General features: G+C 50.1%; 3 protein-coding genes and 1 pseudogene across 4 annotated transcripts; 3 read left to right on the top strand and 1 right to left on the bottom strand.

The window, feature by feature from the left end:
- Nucleotides 1-107: 107 nt before the first annotated feature.
- LOC120680267 lies at nucleotides 108-3540 on the top strand (annotated as a pseudogene).
- Nucleotides 2799-4456, top strand: LOC120678317 (homoserine dehydrogenase-like). Its single transcript, XM_039959442.1, has 7 exons — nucleotides 2799-2867; nucleotides 2961-3087; nucleotides 3458-3573; nucleotides 3692-3745; nucleotides 3845-3901; nucleotides 4170-4257; nucleotides 4344-4456. The coding sequence occupies exons 1-7, from the start codon at nucleotides 2799-2801 to the stop codon at nucleotides 4454-4456; spliced, it is 624 nt and encodes a 207-aa protein (XP_039815376.1).
- LOC120680264 lies at nucleotides 4354-15657 on the top strand. 2 transcript variants are annotated; one of them, XM_039961878.1, is made up of 8 exons: nucleotides 4354-4436; nucleotides 4608-4648; nucleotides 10853-10906; nucleotides 11538-11701; nucleotides 11930-11999; nucleotides 13170-13230; nucleotides 13492-14484; nucleotides 14676-15657. In XM_039961878.1, exons 4-8 carry the CDS (start codon nucleotides 11628-11630, stop codon nucleotides 14978-14980), a joined length of 1503 nt encoding a protein of 500 aa, XP_039817812.1. In that variant the 5' UTR covers nucleotides 4354-4436; nucleotides 4608-4648; nucleotides 10853-10906; nucleotides 11538-11627; the 3' UTR covers nucleotides 14981-15657. The 2 variants fall into 2 exon arrangements, with proteins under 2 accessions (XP_039817812.1, XP_039817813.1); XM_039961879.1 differs by lacking the exons at nucleotides 4354-4436; nucleotides 4608-4648; nucleotides 10853-10906 and having other exon boundaries at nucleotides 11668-11701; nucleotides 13101-13230.
- A 147-nt stretch (nucleotides 15658-15804) lies between these two features.
- Nucleotides 15805-17965, bottom strand: LOC120680266. Its single transcript, XM_039961885.1, has one exon. The coding sequence runs from the start codon at nucleotides 16418-16420 to the stop codon at nucleotides 15965-15967; it is 456 nt and encodes a 151-aa protein (XP_039817819.1). The 5' UTR covers nucleotides 16421-17965; the 3' UTR covers nucleotides 15805-15964.
- Nucleotides 17966-18247: the final 282 nt, after the last annotated feature.

Genomic DNA, 18247 nt, shown 5'->3' with positions numbered 1-18247 from the left:
AGCGCATACCAGTCAGATATCATCACAAGAAACCAATCTCTGTGTAAACGAGATAATTTCTTTTTCTTAAAAAAAATACATGGCCTCACCAAGTATGTATATGTGTTAATGCCACTTCAGATTACTCTTACACAAAGCTAAAATTAACTACTACTATGCTTCATGCACGTTGTGGTGCTATAATGCATTTCGTCCAATCATGCAAACTGTTGCAAAATGCTGCAGCTGGGCATGGCGAGCGCACTGGAGACGCTGAGCGGGCAGTCCTACGGTGCCAAGAAGTACCACATGCTGGGCATCTACCTGCAGCGCTCCTGGATCATCATCTTCGCCTGCGCCGTCGTCCTCCTCCCCGTCTACCTCTTCACACGAGCCCCTGCTCGTGGCGCTCGGCCAGGACCCGCAGATCTCCGCCGTCGCCGGCACCATCTTGCTCTGGTACATCCCCGTCATGTTCTCCTACGTCTGGTCCTTCACGCTCCAGATGTACCTGCAGGCGCAGAGCAAGAACATGATCAATTGATCATCACCTACCTCGCCATGCTCAACCTCGGCCTCCACCTCGCCCTGTCCTGGCTCATGACCATCAGGTTCCGGCTCGGCCTTGCTGGTCTCATGGGATCCATGGTTATCGCCATGTGAATCCCAGTGTTTGGGCATTTTGCCTTCATCTTCTGCGGCGGTTGCCCTCTCATGTGGACAGGTTTCTCGTCTGCTGCCTTCACTGACCTTACTGCCATTATGAAGCTATCGCTGTCTTCTGGTGTCATGCTCTGGTAAGCAGCATTCATTGTTTCATTAGAATGTATATGTACAGTTTCAGAAAAGAAAAACAGCTCTGGTAAGCAGCATTAATATTTCAGTATACATATACACAGTTTCATCAGAAAAGAAAACATAACATACACAGTTTCAGAAAAGAAAACACAACTCTGATGATTACTACTAGGCAACCTTTATTTTACTGGTTCTACCAAGAATCCTATATGCCTGACATATATATTTATTGCTCTGCTTTGCCTTTCAGTTTGGAACTGTGGTACAACACCATATTGGTGCTCCACACAGGCTATATGAAGAATGCAGCGATTGCACTTGATGCCCTCTCAATACGGTAAGATACAGGTTACTATGCACTTCACTCAGTAGTTGTTATCCAGGTGTTAACTCTTACATGTCATTTTGTTAGTCATGTTGTCCCTTTTGGTCTCAAAAGCGAGCATAATTAAGCATTGTGGTACCTGTTTGTGAAATGTGCAGCCTTAATATCAACGATTGGGAAATGATGATTTCTATCGGCTTTTTGGCTGCAACAGGGTAACTATACACTTGTCTTTTTGTTCACTTTCAGTCAAAAATGTTTTTATGTATACCACAATTTTGATGTTAATGCAATGTATCTTCAGAGTGCGAGTGGCTAATGAGCTTGGAGCTGGAAGTGCAAGAAGGGCCAAGTTCGCGATCTACAATGTGGTCATCACTTCTTTTCTCGATCGGATTCGTGTTGTTCGTGCTCTTTCTTTTCTTCCGTGGAAGCCTTGCCTACATATTTACTGAGAGTCAAGCGGTAGCCAACGCAGTTGCTAACCTTTCGCCTCTGCTAGCCTTCTCCATATTGTTAAACAGTGTTCAACCAGTGCTATCAGGTCTGCTTCTATATTCTTCTGAGCAATAGATGCTAAAAACACCAAGGATGCTTTCTTGACACTAAGATGTCATTTGATTATCTATAGGTGTTGCTGTTGGTGTGGGCTGGCAAAGCGTAGTTGCTTACGTTAATATTACATCATACTACTTGATTGGCATTCCTCTTGGAGCAATACTAGGCTATGTGGTGGGATTTCATGTGAAGGTAAAGATTATTTGATTGGCGTATGCTGCATCTTAGCTTTAAGTTTGTCCTCCACTCCCCTTGGTAATTTCATTGTCTATTGACCGTTGTGTAGGGCATTTGGATTGGCATGCTGCTCAGAACACTAGTCCAAACCATTGTGCTTCTGTTCATAACATTAAAGAGCAACTGGGACAAACAGGTAGGTTACCTTGATTCATCGATGAAAACTATGGACTGCTAGACGGTTGCATATCATATTGAATTGTTACTTATTCCTATTTGCAGGTGGAGATTGCTCAAGAGAGATTGAAGAGATGGTACATGGAAGAGAACAGAAGGCTGCAGGGCTCAAGGGGAAATCCTTGAACCGGTCCTTCAACAGGGGCTGTTGGCAGCTAAAAGTACCCCGTATTTGCTATCCGGATTGTGTGTTCCTCATCAAGCTAAGCAACAAGGGCGAATGCAAGCAGTAGTGATCCTCTAGCGGAAAAGAAAAACACCATGCAGCTAAAAGTATCTTGTATTCTTGTTTGACTTGAATTTTACTCAATTCGCCAAATTAAGTTGATGCGACTAGGCAAGCAAATACAGGTTCCAGTGCACCAGGGTCCAGAGACCCAGCTGGTTGCAATCTACTGTAGCACTTAAGGGTTGATTTCAAATAGGACAGGACCGACTCATGCGTTGATTCCAGACAGCAATAGATGGAATATCTGCAGAATAAAATTCCACAACTGCACAATACTTTGATTCAACAGCTGCAGAGATTGTGCAACCATAATCGAATGCCAGATCGGACCCCGGGACGAGCTGTTGGCACGGTCCATGTCCATCACCCCACTCCCTCCGTCGCCGGAGGACCCCGGGCGGCTGTTGGCGGATTCACCGGGCGGTGGAGGTGTGCAGGCGGCGGCTTCCTCAGGTCCTAGAGAGATAGATCTACGGACAAGTCCAAGTGATGCAAATGCCGACGCCGGTGAAGTCGGTGCTGCTCGGCTGCGGCGGCGTCGGCCGCTACCTCCTCCGCCACATCGTCTCCTGCCGGCCGCTCCACGCCAACCACTCCACCTGTATGCCTGATTCATTTGATACTTATCGCTGATAATCACCTGCTGACCGGCTACAGGGCGTGGCCATCCGCGTGGTGGGCGTCGCCGACGACGTCCACTCCAGCGGCCTCGATGACGCGCTCCTCACCCACCTCTGCACCGCCAAGACCGCCGGCTCTCCCCTATCCTCCCTGCTCGGCCTAGGTACATATCCCCTCCGTTCCACTCTGCTCATCATCCATCATCTTCATCAACATGTACAATAATACTTAATTGGATTCGCTAATTCAGGACACTGTCGGCTGTTCAATAACCCTGAGGCTACAAGTCAAGTCACAGACGCTGCAACCACACTTGCAAGGACAACTGGTTCGTTATTCTGTTTCTGTAGTATTCAACAACACATACATTTTCCTGTTCCATTTGCCTAGTATATTTTACTTTCTGCCTTTTATGTTCTGATCAGTAGATCTCGAAAAGGCCTGCAGTCTTGTTGTTTTCTTTTGTCTATCAGAGATTTCCATCTTATTTCTGATGTTGAGCCCAAATTTCATTATCACACGCCTATTCCCAGGTCTCGTACTGGTCGACTGTTCTGCAACTTATGATACTGTCAGTCTACTCAAGGATGCTGTGGATCATGGATGCTGCATTGTATTGGCAAACAAAAAACCTCTTACCGGCGCTTATGTAATACTATTTGACCTTTTTTTTCTTCATATAGTCTTTATTGATGCTGAAATCCTACTACTTCCTGTAATCAAACAAAGAGTTATCTGATTATCAAATGAATTTGTTGCCGTCGCAGGAGGATTTTCAAAAGTTGGTCTCCAACTTCCGTCGGATAAGATTCGAATCTACTGTACGCTCATGCTTCTATGGATGCCATTTTTTCTCTCTCTGTTTTTGTTTCCAACGTGATGCCTCTACATTTGTTCAAACTACCTCTATCTATGACCAGAATTTCAGTGTTATGGGTTTATCTCAGAACCTTGCCTGTAATGCATTTGATGTTATGGTATTATGCTGCAAATCAACCATATCATTCCAATTCATTCTTCTCTGCTTACATTGAGTTAATTTGTACTTGTTCTTCTTGACATCAGAAGATCATACAGACATATACATGATAGGAGTTACATACTTATAATGTAGTTATTTCACATTTTTCTCTGCTTTATTATTTTTTCACTTTCTTTTAGTTTCCCTGGTGATTTATAGCTCTACTGTGTTTTCACTTTCTTTTAGCTTCCCTGGTGATTTATATGTGCTGTTCTTACTTTCAGGTTGGAGCTGGCTTGCCTGTGATAGCTTCTGTAACCCGTATTATTGCATCTGGAGATCCAGTTTCTCGTATTGTTGGCAGTCTGAGTGGTACGCACTTATTTGTCTGTTGTGTAAAAAGGGTGCCACGCTTTTTGAGAAAGATAACACAAGTTTTCCCTCATATTGTTTTGTAGGTACACTTGGGTATGTGATGAGTGAGCTGGAGGAAGGAAAGAGATTTAGTGAAGTTGTGAAAACAGCCAAGTCTCTTGGCTATACAGAACCTGGTCTTGCAGATATCTTATAGATATATTCTTCATTACAATTTTCATATGTGTCGGTTTGTAGTTAGCTCTTTTTGTGAGGTGGAGCTCAAACAGTGTCGCTAAATTATTTGTTGTTTTACCTGCCGGAAATGTGCATTTCTTGATATTTTTTACTTATTTATTTTTGGCCAGATCCACGTGATGATCTTGGTGGAATGGATGTAGCCAGAAAGGTCAGATACCCAACAATTTCCCGGTCACTAAGTTGTTTTCTGTTTGTCGCTCCTCTCTTTTCTGAAGAGAACTGTTATGTGTTGCATGAATTACTGCCGTGTTGGGTAGTCGAGTTTAGTTTGTTCTACTTGGATTTGAGCGAAAAAGCTTATAAATATAACCATTATTGCAATGCTCCTGTTCAGGTAGGCTATGTTAAGCACTGTCTGTATTCAAGTTTAATACCTTCATGGTTTTCTATGGTTACATCATCATAGGATACAATGCCCCAAGATGAGATTGAAGGGAATAAGTCTTGTACTCTTGGTCTTTGTGGGGGCTGCAGCATCTCCTTTTTTGCTGCAGCATGCAGTGGGTTTGTGCTGCCCCTAGAGGACAGCATGTTGGACTGCTTTTTAGTTTGCTAGGACAGCTGCAGTTGCAGCAGTTAGCATCTACTTTTCTAGGACAGCAGGAACATCTTAGACTAGGCAGTTAGCAGCTCCTTGGCTGGCTGTATATATGTGTGGCCACCCCTCCCGTTGGAAGGCATGGCTTTGAGTTTGTGAATGAAGAAAACCCAGAAAATTGCTCCAAGTTCATTGTCATCCTCTCAGCTCAATGAGAGTTAGAATTGAGCCTCTAACATCTGGTATCCGAGCCGTACTTTTCTGTAGGTTAGACATCTCCTGCACTTCTCCCTCTCAAGCAGCAGCTAGCACAGCAGCAGCTAGCGCAGCAGCAGCGGCAGTTAGCGCAGCAGCAGCGGCTAGCGCAGCAGCACCTGCTGCACCCTCTACTCCACCTTCCTCACCCGAGCAGACGAGCAGAGGCTGCGTCTTCTCCACGCAGCAGCCCCCTGGAGGCGCGCCATGTCCGACGCACCGTCTCAGCGCTCGGTCGCCTCGAGCGCACGGCGTCAGCGAGATGCCGAGCTCGCCGCGGCAGAAGAGCGCAGGCGAGCGACGGCACAAGCCGCTGCAGCAGCGGCGAGGGCGGCCAGGCTGGCTGCAGCGGAGCTGGCGGCGGCCAGGGCGGAGGTGGAAGCAGAGGCGGCGGAGGATGCAGCGCGTGCGGCGGAGGTCGAGGTTGAGACCTTGCGCGGCAGCCTCAGCGGCTCCATCGCCGGCGACGCCACCGCCGACGAGGACCTTGAGGAGTTGGAGAAGGAGAGAGCGCGGGAGCGGACCGCGCGGTTGGCAGCAGTCCACCCCTGCGGCGGCGGCCTGGACGGAGGCGCGCCCGGCGGCGGTCCAGGGTTCCGCGCGCCCGGCGGCGGCCTAGATGGCGGCGTGCCCGGCGGCGCGCCCGGCGGCGGTCCAGGGGCCCGCGCGCCCGGCGGCGGAGGCGGCGCCCCTGGCGGCGGCCGCGCCCTTGGCGGCGGCGCTCCTGGATGGGGTGCGCGCGGCGGCGCCCCCGGCTACCACGGCCTCTAGGCGGTGGTCAGGGACGTCGGTCCCGGTGGTGGGTGGCCCACCCTCACCAAGACCAACTACGTCGAGTGGGCCGCAGTCATGGAGGTGAAGCTCCAGGTGCGGCATATGTGGGAGGCAGTCCGGTACGGCGACGTCGACTACGATGAGGATCGACGGGCACTGGATGCTCTCATCGCAGCAGCCCCGCCCGAGATGCAGTTCACGCTTTCCAAGAAGCGAACTGCCAAGGAGGCCTGAGACTCCATCGCTGCGGCACGTATCGGCAGCGACCGCGCCCGCAAGACCACTCTCCAGGCACTTCGCAAGGAGTGGGAGAACCTGGCCTTCAAGCCAGGTGAGGATGTTGATGACTTCGCCCTCCGTCTCAACACTCTACTGCAGAAGGTGGTGCAGTTCGGCGACGACACCTACGACGAGGAGAGAGCCGTCGAGAAGCTCTTCCGCTGCGTCCCCGAGAGGTACAGGCAGACCGCTCGCTCGATCGAGTCTCTGCTGGACCTCTCCACCATGACGATCGAGGAGGCGATAGGTCGCCTCAAGGTCGTCGACAGCGACGAGCCACAGCCTCCCTCGGGAGGCATCTCCATCGGTGGGAAGCTCCACCTCACTCAGGAGCAGTGGGAGGCTCGGCGCGCTGACAGGAGGAGGGGGGAGCCCTCTTCCTCGACTGGTGGCCGCAAGCGCGGCAAGCCGCGAAAGGGGCGCGGAGGTGCCCAAGCCGGGGCACGAGGGCGCGGCGAGGGTGGCGCCCGCGGAGATGCTCAGGGCGGCGCCGCTGACAGGGCCCAAGGCGGCACGAGACGACGCCTGCCACAACTGTGGCAGGCCCGGCCACTGGGCCAGGGACTACCCGCAGCGGAGGCGTGGGGGCCAATCCCACATCGCGAAGGCCCAGCCGGATGACGAGCCGGCTCTGTTCCTACTCCACGGGGACATGGAGCCGCAGCCGGCGGCACCGCCTGTCACCGCTCTACTCCACCTCGACGAGCCGCGTGCCCGAGTTCTCCTCGGCAACGGCTCCGACGACGACAGGGTCGATGGCTGGTACCTCGACTCCGGCGCCACGCACCACATGACCGGGCGGCGGGAGTTATTCTCCGACCTGGACGTCGACGTAGGTGGCTCCGTCAGGTTCGGGGACTCCTCCGCCGTGGAGATCAAGGGCGTGGGCTCCGTGATCTTCACCGCCAAGTCCAGAGAGCACCGGATGCTCACCGAAGTCTACTACATCCCGGCGTTGCGGAACTCCATCATCAGCCTTGGGCAGCTCGATGAGAGCGGTTCCCGCGTGGTGATCGACAGCGGGGTCCTCCGCATCTGGGACCACCGTCGCCAGCTTCTCGCTAGGGTGGTTCGAGGGAAGAACCGCCTCTACATCCTCCATGTCGGGGTGGCCCAGCCTCTTTGTCTTGCAGCTCGCAGGGACGACGAGGCATGGCAGTGGCACGAGCGCTTTGGGCACCTCCACTTTGAGGCCCTGAAGCGGCTCGGCGCTAAGGAGATGGTGCGAGGCCTCCCGTGCCTCGACCACGTGGAGCGGCTCTGCGACGTCTGCATGCTGACGAAGCAGAGGCGGCACTCCTTCCCCCAGCAGGCGAGCTTCCGAGCCAAGGAGCGGCTCGAGCTCGTACACGGGGACTTGTGTGGCCCGGTGACACCGGTCACACCAGGAGGACGGCGCTACTTCCTGCTGCTCGTCGACGACCTCTCCCGCTTCATGTGGGTGATGATCCTCGGCAGCAAGGGAGAGGCTGCGGACGCCATTAGGCATGCTTAGGCTGCTGCGGAGGCGGAGAGCGGCCGCAAGTTGCGCGTGCTGCGCACCGACAACGGCGGCGAGTTCACGGCGGCCGAGTTCGCGGCGTACTGCGCGGATGAGGGCATTCAGCGCCACTACTCCGCGCCGTACAGCCCGCAGCAGAACGGCGTCGTCGAGCGGCGCAACCAGACGGTTGTGGGGATGGCCCGGGCCCTCCTCAAGCAGAGGGGGATGCCGGCTGTCTTCTGGGGAGAGGCGGTGGTGACGGCCGTCTACATCCTCAACCGCTTGCCCACCAAGGCACTCGACGGCATGACGCCGTATGAGGCTTGGCATGGGCGCAAGCCGGCGGTCTCCCACCTGCGGGTCTTCGGCTGCCTCGCGTTTGCCAAGGAGCTTGGCCACATCGGCAAGCTCGACGACAGGAGCACTCCGGGAGTGTTCATCGGCTACGCGGCGGGTTCGAAGGCCTACCACATTCTCGACCCGGAGACAGCGTGTGCGCACGGCGCGCGACGTTGTGTTCGACGAAGGGCGAGGATGGGCGTGGGACAAGGCGGTGGACGACGGCTCGGCTCCGACGTACGACGACTTCACCGTCGAGTACGTCCACTTCGAGGGAGCTGGGGGAGTAGGCAGCTCTTCTTCGCCGAGCGTGCCTACCCCGGTCCCCGAGCCTCCACCGACTCCGGCGCCCGCCACACCGGTGGCACCACGCCCTTCAGCTACGACTCCGGCTGCGCCGAGTTCCTCAGCTGCACCACCACAGCCGGTGATGCCGCGCACTCCAGTACCGATAGCCACTCCTCCGGGCCCGTCTACTTCGACACCTGCTCGTGCTGAGCACAGTCCGGTGGAGTTCGCTACTCCGCTCTCTCACGACGAGGAGCGCGTCGATGCGTACCATGATGGCGAGCCGTTGCGGTACCGTACGATGGAGGACCTTCTCGGTGATCAGCCGGTGCCAGGACTGGTGCCTCACGACCTGGAGGCACAGTTGCACCTCGCGTGCGACGACGGCGAGCCTCGGTCTTTCGCAGAGGCCGAGGGACACGCGGCATGGCGTGCCGCGATGCAGTCGGAGATGGACGCGGTTGAGAAGAACCGCACTTGGGAGCTTGCTGATCTCCCTCGCAGTCACCGCGCGATCACCCTTAAGTGGGTGTTCAAGCTGAAGAGGGATGAGGCCGGCACCGTCGTCAAGCACAAGGCTCGCCTGGTGGCACGAGGTTTCGTGCAGCAGGAGGGAGTCGACTTCGACGATGCCTTCGCTCCCGTGGCACGGATGGAGTCCGTGCGACTCCTCCTTGCGCTAGCTGCCCAGGAGGGCTGGCGTGTCCATCACATGGACGTCAAGTCGGCGTTTCTCAATGGCGACTTGAAGGAGGAGGTCTACGTGCACCAGCCGCCGGGGTTTGCGATCCCCGGCAAGGAGGGTAAGGTGCTACGTCTGCGCAAGGCCCTCTATGGCTTGCGGCAGGCCCCGAGGGCGTGGAACGCCAAGCTGGACTCCACGCTCAAGGGGATGGGCTTCGAGCAAAGCCCGCACGAGGCGGCCATCTACCGGCGGGGCAAAGGAGGCAATGCCCTGCTGGTGGGTGTCTACGTCGACGACTTGGTGATCACCGGCACCAAGGATGCGGAGGTGGCGGTGTTCAAGGAGGAGATGAAGGCCACCTTCCAGATGAGCGACTTGGGGCCTCTCTCCTTCTACCTGGGGATCGAGGTGCACCAGGACGACTCCGGGATCACACTTCGACAGACCGCCTACGCCAAGCGCGTCGTCGAGCTCGCTGGGCTCACCGACTGCAACCCAGCCCTCACTCCGATGGAGGAGAGGCTGAAGCTGAGCCGTGACAGCACGGCGGAGGAGGTGGACGCTACTCAGTACCGGCGTCTTGTGGGGAGCCTCCGCTACCTCGCCCACACACGACCGGACTTGGCGTTCTCCGTTGGCTACGTCAGTCGGTTCATGCAGCGACCGACGACGGAGCACCAGCAGGCCGTGAAGAGGATCATCCGCTATGTTGCGGGGACTCTCGACCACGGTCTCCACTACCCGAGGTGCCCTGGGGCGGCACACTTCGTCGGGTACAGCGACAGCGACCACGCCGGCGACATCGACACCAGCAAGAGTACGAGCGGGATCCTCTTCTTCCTCGGCGAGTGCCTCGTTAGCTGGCAGTCGGTCAAGCAACAGGTGGTGGCCTTGTCCAGCTGCGAGGCCGAGTACATAGCGGCCTCCACCGCGTCGACTCAGGCGCTCTGGCTCGCTCGACTGCTTGGTGATCTACTCGGCAGAGACACTGGAGCAGTGGAGCTCAGGGTGGACAGCAAGTCCGCTCTGGCCTTGGCGAAGAACCCCGTTTTCCACGAACAGAGCAAGCACGTCCGGGTGAGGTATCACTTCATCCGAGGCTGCTTGGAGGAAGGAAGCATCATGGCGAGCTACATCAACACCAAGGATCAGCTTGCGGATCTGCTCACCAAGCCTCTTGGGAGGATCAAGTTCCTTGAGCTTTGCTCCAGGACCGGGATGGTCCAACTTTCCCACAAGACGACGCACAAGGCTTAGGGGGAGAATGAAGGGAATAAGTCTTGTACTCTTGGTCTTTGTGGGGGCTGCAGCATCTCCTTTTTTGCTGCAGCATCTCCTTTTTTGCTGCAGCATGCAGTGGGTTTGTGCTGCCCCTAGAGGACAGCATCTTGGACTGCTTTTTAGTTTGCTAGGACAGCTACAGTTGCAGCAGTTAGCATCTACTTTTCTAGGACAGCAGGAGCATCTTAGACTAGGCAGTTAGCAGCTCCTTGGCTGGCTGTATATATGTGTGGCCACCGCTCCCGTTGGAAGGCATGGCTTTGAGTTTGTGAATGAAGAAAACCCAGAAAATTGCCCCAAGTTCATTGTCATCCTCTCAGCTCAATGAGAGTTAGAATTGAGCTTCTAACAGAGATTTGGTTCGAATATTTTGATTTACCTTTGTTAACATGTAGGGGGTCAGATCTAAGAACTTCACCTTTGCATGCAGGCTTTGATCCTGGCTAGGCTTCTGGGGCAACAAATTAGCATATAGAATATCAATGTATGGCTATCTATGCTATGTATCAAAGTTTATGACTTAAACTTCGAAAACACCTTCTTCTTCTTTTTTCAAACATAGTGCTCTGTACACCGTGCGATATTTTCATTATTATTGATTATGGCTGAAACTATATTCGAGTGCTACTTCACTGTTAGTTTAGCTGTTCAACATTAAAGGTAACCAACTAGGTTCTCGGCAAAGTAATTCCTGGTCACATCTAGTACTTGTGGGCAGTATTCCTTTTATTTATTGTGTCCTGGTTTACTGGGCCATATATAGACTTTTATATCAACCTTATGCAGATATGCTAAGTTTGAAATAGTACAATGAATAGCCTCCAAAATTGTAAAGTTATTTATATAGCTGATTGATTTGATTTGTTTATCAATTTGATTCTATTACATGGCATGGGAGTTTTTCTTTGGACTTTATATAATATGAGAGCTATTAATTTGAATTTATTTAACACTAAAAGTCACTTCTTTCTCTAAATTCCTTTCTCTATTCAAAGGTAGATCATTTATATTATGCCCTATGGTCAGTGAATTGTTGGGACTGTAATAGAACAGGTTCAGGCACTGTGTGTTTGGCAATGCCTAAGTGAGCTAATTTTGTTTTCCATCATTGTTAGGTTGAGAGTTTATATCCTAGAGAATTAGGGCCTGATACAACGTCCACAAAGGACTTCCTTGAAAGCGGTTTAGAAAAACTTGACAAGAGCATGGAAGAAAAGGTCAAAGCAGCATCTTCGAGAGGAAATGTTCTTCGCTATGTGTGTGAGATTGAAAGCACAGGGTATGTATATATCCAGCTTATAGTGTGCTAGCGCCGTGCAATGCCCATTTGCATCGTAAATCAAGGCCAATATGTTTTCTAATCTGAAGCACGGTTTACTACTGAAATTGTCATGATCAATGTTCCAAAATAATGTTGTCTACCATTTGGTTGGAACTTCTTTCTAATGTTTGCATGTTGCTGGCTGGTTTTCAATCTTCCAATGGTCTAAAACTCTCTAGTTTGCAGGTGCCAAGTAGGCCTTAAAGAGCTCCCAAAAGATTCTGCGCTTGGTAGATTGAGGGGAAGTGACAATGTGGTATGTTACTCCTATTCTCTCTTTGTTTGGTCGTCCTTGTATGTCGCCACTGTCCGTTGTTGGTTGGTTCCTATTCATGGGAGACAAATCATTCATCCTAATAAGTCATGATACTAGATGAGCACCGTTGTGTATTAACTGTAATTAGAATCAGTATGGTGGTGTATGCAGTGTTTATTTCACTCTTCCTAGAGTAATTTCTCTAGCTCCATGAAAAGTAGAGTCTGCAAAAACTTGTCAAATATACAGCCGATGCTACCAGAGCTCCCCTCTGGTGATCCAAGGCGCAGGAGCTGGAAATGACACCACTGCTGCAGGTGTTCTCGCTGACATAATTGACCTACAATACCTGTTCCCGAAGATGGCATAACCAGCGTCCACGGCATCTTGTTAGCATAATAAAGAGAGTTAGCATATTTGAGTTATGGTGTCCATTACATATATGGGTTGATCAGAGGAGTTTGACGTGTTGTGTGAATAATCTTGGTCAGTTATGCAGCTCTGCTGTACTGTACCCAGCATATATATTTTGAGACAGGTGGTGGCGCTGATGTGCCATGTCTCAAGTCTGAACATCTGATGGGCTCTGTTTTTGAGCAATTTCTCCATCGTCCAATGGGCCGTGGCCACTTTTGGGCTGCAATTGATGGAGTATCTCCGTCGTCTTGGTGGGCCGGCCCATTCACATTGGAACGGAGGCCATTGCCACGATGAGGAGCCCGTTTAGTTTCCAATTTTTTTGAGTGCTACAGTAACTGACAATGTTTGACCACTAATTAGGAGTTTTAAATGTGGATAAGTGACAAAATCCATTCCACAATTCCCGGGTGAAATTGCGAGACAAATTTTTTAAGTCTAATTGGACCATGATTGGACAATGCCGTGCTACAGTACCAACCTCTAATGATAGATTAATTAGTCTTAATAAATTCGTCTCGTGATTTCGCGTCCATCCATGTAATTAGTTTTATAATTAGTCTATGTTTAATACCTCTAATTAATGGTCAAATATTGTCTAAAACTTTTCACGCAAAAAATTTTGGGAACTAAACTCCCCCGAGGTTTCGCCCATTTGAAATCTCCTGCTCGTCTTGTCGGCAGTCCAGCACTCCAGCCCATTGATGGCCAATGTTGGGTTTGCTGACTCCTTTTTCAATCTATGAGCTTTAGCTGCAGGAAAGAATGCACAGGAAAGCTGGGTCAAGTGCTGCACCTATCAACCAAATTGAAGGTAGGCCTGTGAAAAAAAAAAGGGTACAGAAATGAGAAATCAGATCCTGGCGTGACCAATGTTGACCTGCCACTTCTCTCTCTATTAAAAGCTTATTGGTCATTTTTCCCCAACATGAATCAAACATATTTCTTCTTCTGAAGTTCTGGATCCTTACATGGATTTTTCCTTTCCAAACACATTTCCTGATCTAAGTGAAATGAAAAATAAAACGGTTGATCTGTTGCAGTTACCTTACTTATTTTTTGGAATATGTTGCAGGTGAAAGCAGAAAATGTACAGAACTGAAATCCAAGACAGCAAGCAGCTCTAATCATTCATTACAATGTAATCCTCCATTAGTGCCTGCTAAAGCTAAAGTTGGCATGCTATCCAGAGGCAACTCAGGTGCTGTCAAGAATTTTTCCCATTGTAATAGCGATGATACCGTAGTCGTACGGTTTGTAGGCTCTGCATTGGTTGGGAGGTCAGAAACTGAAGATGCCTGCCATCATGGCCTAGTTGAACCAACTATAAACACTAAGGAGGCCATGGATGCCATCAATAGCATGTTTCTGGAGCCACTGGAACCTGAGACGATGCTCAAGAGACGATCAAAGCGTGAAAACCCAAATCATAATCAGCAAGCTAGTGCATTTGATATATTTGTTGATGAAAATGAACCTAATGGCAATGATCCAAACAGGCTTCACAACAACAGAATGAAGGAAGGCCATCCAAATTTCAGTCAGCAAACAAGAGGGTTTGAGATCTTTGTTGACCAGGATGGTCCTAATGGCAATGACCAAAATGCAGGGCAAAACAGGAACTCTGATAAGGAAAACGTGAAGTTAAATCATGAAAAAGCTGGGTTTGAAATCTATGTTGATGAAGATGAGGCTAATGACAATGTCCAGAATGCCATGTGGCACAAGAATAATAAGCATCCTCCAAGACCATTGTGTGACGCATCAAGACATCAATGTGAAAGTACCTTCCAGAAGCCATTTGTGGGAGGACTTGCAATATTGAAAGATGATGATGAAGAACAATCTGGGAGAAGTGATGAAGGTATTAAGATAAATTCCAGAACGGTGCAGACTACTCATGATAATAATTCTTTGCTCCGTCCAGTTCAATATTCAGGGACAGGATATCATGAAGGTTCTCATCATGCAGATTCTGGGCTTCGAGAAGACACTGTGATTCATAGGTTTGTTGGGTCCACTATAGTTGATGAGCCTAGGGTGGAAAATGCATGCCACCATGGGTTAGTGGAACCAACCAGTGGCGGATCCAGACTAGAAAGGGAGGGGGGGGCTCAACTACACACTGTTCATCTTCAACATTGAGCTTTCTTCAATGGCAGGGGAAAAAATCAAGGGGGGGCTCCAATGGAGTTTCCGGGGGGCTGGGGGGGGGGGGGGGGGGCTCGAGCCCCCCAGCCCCCCAGCTGGATCCGCCCCTGGAACCAACTATCAATCTGAAGGAGGCTATGGATGATATAAACAACATGTTTGGTAGACCATTGAACTTCAAGGGTGAGAGAACAAAGAGGAAAACCAATGCACTGTCAGTTAGAAAACTGACTCCAGTTTCCGGTTTCTCCATATTAGCTGATGATGACATACAAGAGAACCCCACCAGCAAAGCCAATCAGAAAAACCCCTGTAAATCTGATGCTGAGAATTGTCTATTTGAGCCCACAATCACCACTCGTGATGTCATGGCAGAGATCAATGATATGTTCGGGATGCCACTGGACTTCTAGTATGCTTGTGTAGTGATTTTGATGCTTTTTCTGATAAGAAAATTTTTAAAGATGCGTTGTGTCGTGCGACACAGGTGGATAGATACATCAAATGTGAGGAAGCTCGCTCATCAGGTGATTCAGGGTGAAGGAACAAACTGGCAACGATTACACTGCTGATGTTGTTGCTGATAAAATCTAGGTTCAGGATATTCTCCGCAGAAGGGAATGGTTAGCATCCAGATCTTATTCACACCAATAACTAGTTGGTCGCTGGTGGCTGGTGCAATGTGGCATCATGCATTGCTGACATTGATGTTGGATCAAGGCTCCATTTTCGAGTTGAAAATGCTAAGACTAATATATTATGAAGTTTTTGGCCAGCATCGTGATCTTTATTCCCCCTCTTTCTGGTTGCGTATCTACGTGCTGGTGATAGTTGTGTTCGGAGGATATGGTACTTAAGATTGTTGGATTACTAAAAGCATTTCAGAAAGCAACAGCTTAAACCTTCAAAGGAAATGTTGCAAATGATTTAGTAGAAACATGGTAGCACTGGCGTTGTTAGAGCAACTTCAAGAGTCTAGTCAAATCTCGCTATCCATATTCTCATTTAGCTATCCATCTGATCAAGATTCTCTCTTTATATTCGGATACACTCCAACAGACTAGCGGGGGATGGCCAGTGAGAGTGGCTAGGTGTATTTGCCTAGCAAAGGAGAGTGGCGCTAGGAGAGGAAAATGGAGAGCTTGGAGAGGAAAATGGAGACACTGTTGGATTCAGTTTTAACTCTAGTTTTGCTTTTTTTTTTGCTATTCAATTTTTTTTACAGAGACTCTTGGAGTTGCTAATAGGTTATTGCCATTGTAGAAGTCATATATGTACAGCTTAACCAAAGGAATCAGCTTAAGAAAAAGACTGGAGTCTGAAGATGACGAAGAACTAACTGAAACCTAGCTGATTAATTTCAAGATGGCAACACAAAAATCTCGATCCCGGCCGGGTCATGGGCGGCCGATGCTGAGCGCCGCGAGCCGCGCGGCGATGTCGCCTCCGCTGGGCGCCGGCGCGCCTTCCTCCCTCGCGACGCGCAGCCCCGCCAGCGTCTCCGCGATATCGTCCACCGCGGGGCTCCTCACCGCCGGGGCGATGGCGCCGCAGACGGCGGCGCACGCGGCGTCGTCGAGGAAGCAGAGCGCGAACTCGTCCCCGGATTCGGGCTCCGCCCAGGATAGCGTCGCGCCGTCCAGCCGCTCGAAGGCGTCGCCGGGGAGGATCGGGTACGCGAACACGATGCGCTGATGAGGCCCGCCGGCGTCGGCGGGACCGGCGTACAGGACCAGGGACTGACCCTGCGGCCGGAGGAACGTCACCGCGGCGTAGGCGGCGCCGAGGTTGCGCCATTCGCCGCCGCTTGCGCGGTGGAGGAGCTGCACGGGGTACGCGCCGCCGCTCGCCATCGGATCCGGCTCGGTCGGTTGGGCGGTGGGGATAAAGATTGTTGTAACTACATCCCCAGTGGAGATGGGAGCAAAAGGGTCGTCTCCTGGTGAGTCTCATCTCGCCCGTTCGTTTTCAATCCAATGCGTTCGAGTTGTTCGAGTTTTGCATAGATGTTTACTTACCTGGTGAATTCAAATTCAGACTATCAACCATGGCATAAGCAATTGAATCATCTGCATTCTGCAACCAACAAACTCTAGATTTCCTAGCCATTAACAACATATGCTAATGCCAAATACTCCTACGTAGGAGGATAACGTATTTATGTAGGATTTTTTTTTTGATTGGTGAAGTTTGGACGTCTCGGTGCCTTGTCGTTTTGTGACATAAGAAAGGAAAGAATCAAAACGGTGGATTAGAATGACATCTAAAAGACCTATCAATGCTGATTGTTATGTGTTGATAGTGAGATTCTATCTTTCTCTTATCTATTGAAAAGAACTTGTCACTTCCCAATTATTAGAGTGATAACAATTATCAACCAACAAAAGTTGGAAGAAATGGTCAATTATATCGACCCTGTTCTGCTATTCTGCTCCAGCATCAGCCAACAGTATTTTCCTCTCACACCACTCCAGCAGCAGCCTCCAGCCACCAGCCAGCAGTGTTTTTCTCTCACACCACTCCAGCAGCAGCCTCCAACACCAGCACAGCGAACAAGTCCATCCAGTCATGAAGTTCCCTTCAAGAAACAAAATTATCAGCTCCGTTTTGTTAGCCCCTGCATAATAATGCATATCTAGGGAATGGAACTATATCCTCTGCAGTGATAACTGCTACTGCATAGGTGCACTATAGCTTGGCATTAGGGTGCTTATGCTTGAACAACCCAGATCAGTCACCTACACTAAGACTGGCATATGTGTTCATTCACAGCCATCTCCAATCATGCAGATGCAACCGCTCCATTTTCTGCAGTATTGTGGTTCATGTAACCGTGCACTTGTCCCAGAGGCCGATATCTACATTTACAAGTACGTTTCTTGTCTTTGCTTGGTAGCTATAGATCTGTTGAGTTATGCAGCCTTTTGTTTCTCATTGCTAAATGTTATGCTAGGTTTCAATCAAGTTAGGCTTTGATATGCTGTTGGTACCTTTTAGTTCTTTTCCAATGTTCCATTTATGCAAGGAGGTTTGATAGAGTTGTTTCTCATAAGAAAACTTGTGTTTCTGTATAAGAAGGAATTATTGTTGTTTAACAAATTGATGAATTCTTACACCATTCTTGGAAAGGCTGCTATTAAACTTAAGTCTATTTCTCCTTAGCTTCGAGACTTTTCCCCACCGCCCAGTTTAACTTCTTGATGCTGCAGGGGTGAGAGTGCTTTCTGCAGCATAGAATGCCGAGAGAAGGGAATGAGGACTCTGACTGACCATGATTGAAGGAATTCTCTCCTCAAGGAGTAAACCGATTTGAATTGTATTATTGTCATACTCTTATCATGCATGTTTGTTCAAATATTTGTTTTTTTCGAAAAGGAAATATGTGTACTATGTCAGTCTTGAAGGAAATCGGTATGTCTGTGTGTCCTGAGGTTACACCCTTTTTTTTCTGATTTTGAGTCAGCATCAAGTTTGCAGAATGAAAAAAAAATAACAAAGGCCCAATGAGAGCCTTTTCATGCTTCTATTGATTTACAATTTGACAGTGCCAAAGGATACTAGCCCAGTTGGTTAGTCACTCCAGCGGCACCCCTCAGGTCCTGAGTTCGACTCTCTGTGGGAGCGAATTTCAGGCTGAGGGTAAAAAAATCCCCTCGCTGGCCCCGTGTGCCAAAGCACTG

Source organism: Panicum virgatum, chromosome 6N (genome assembly GCF_016808335.1).
Source record: "Panicum virgatum strain AP13 chromosome 6N, P.virgatum_v5, whole genome shotgun sequence".
Classification (NCBI taxonomy): Eukaryota; Viridiplantae; Streptophyta; class Magnoliopsida; order Poales; family Poaceae; genus Panicum; species Panicum virgatum.
Note: the sequence above shows the minus strand (reverse complement) of the source record. Positions and strands in the feature narration are given on the sequence as shown.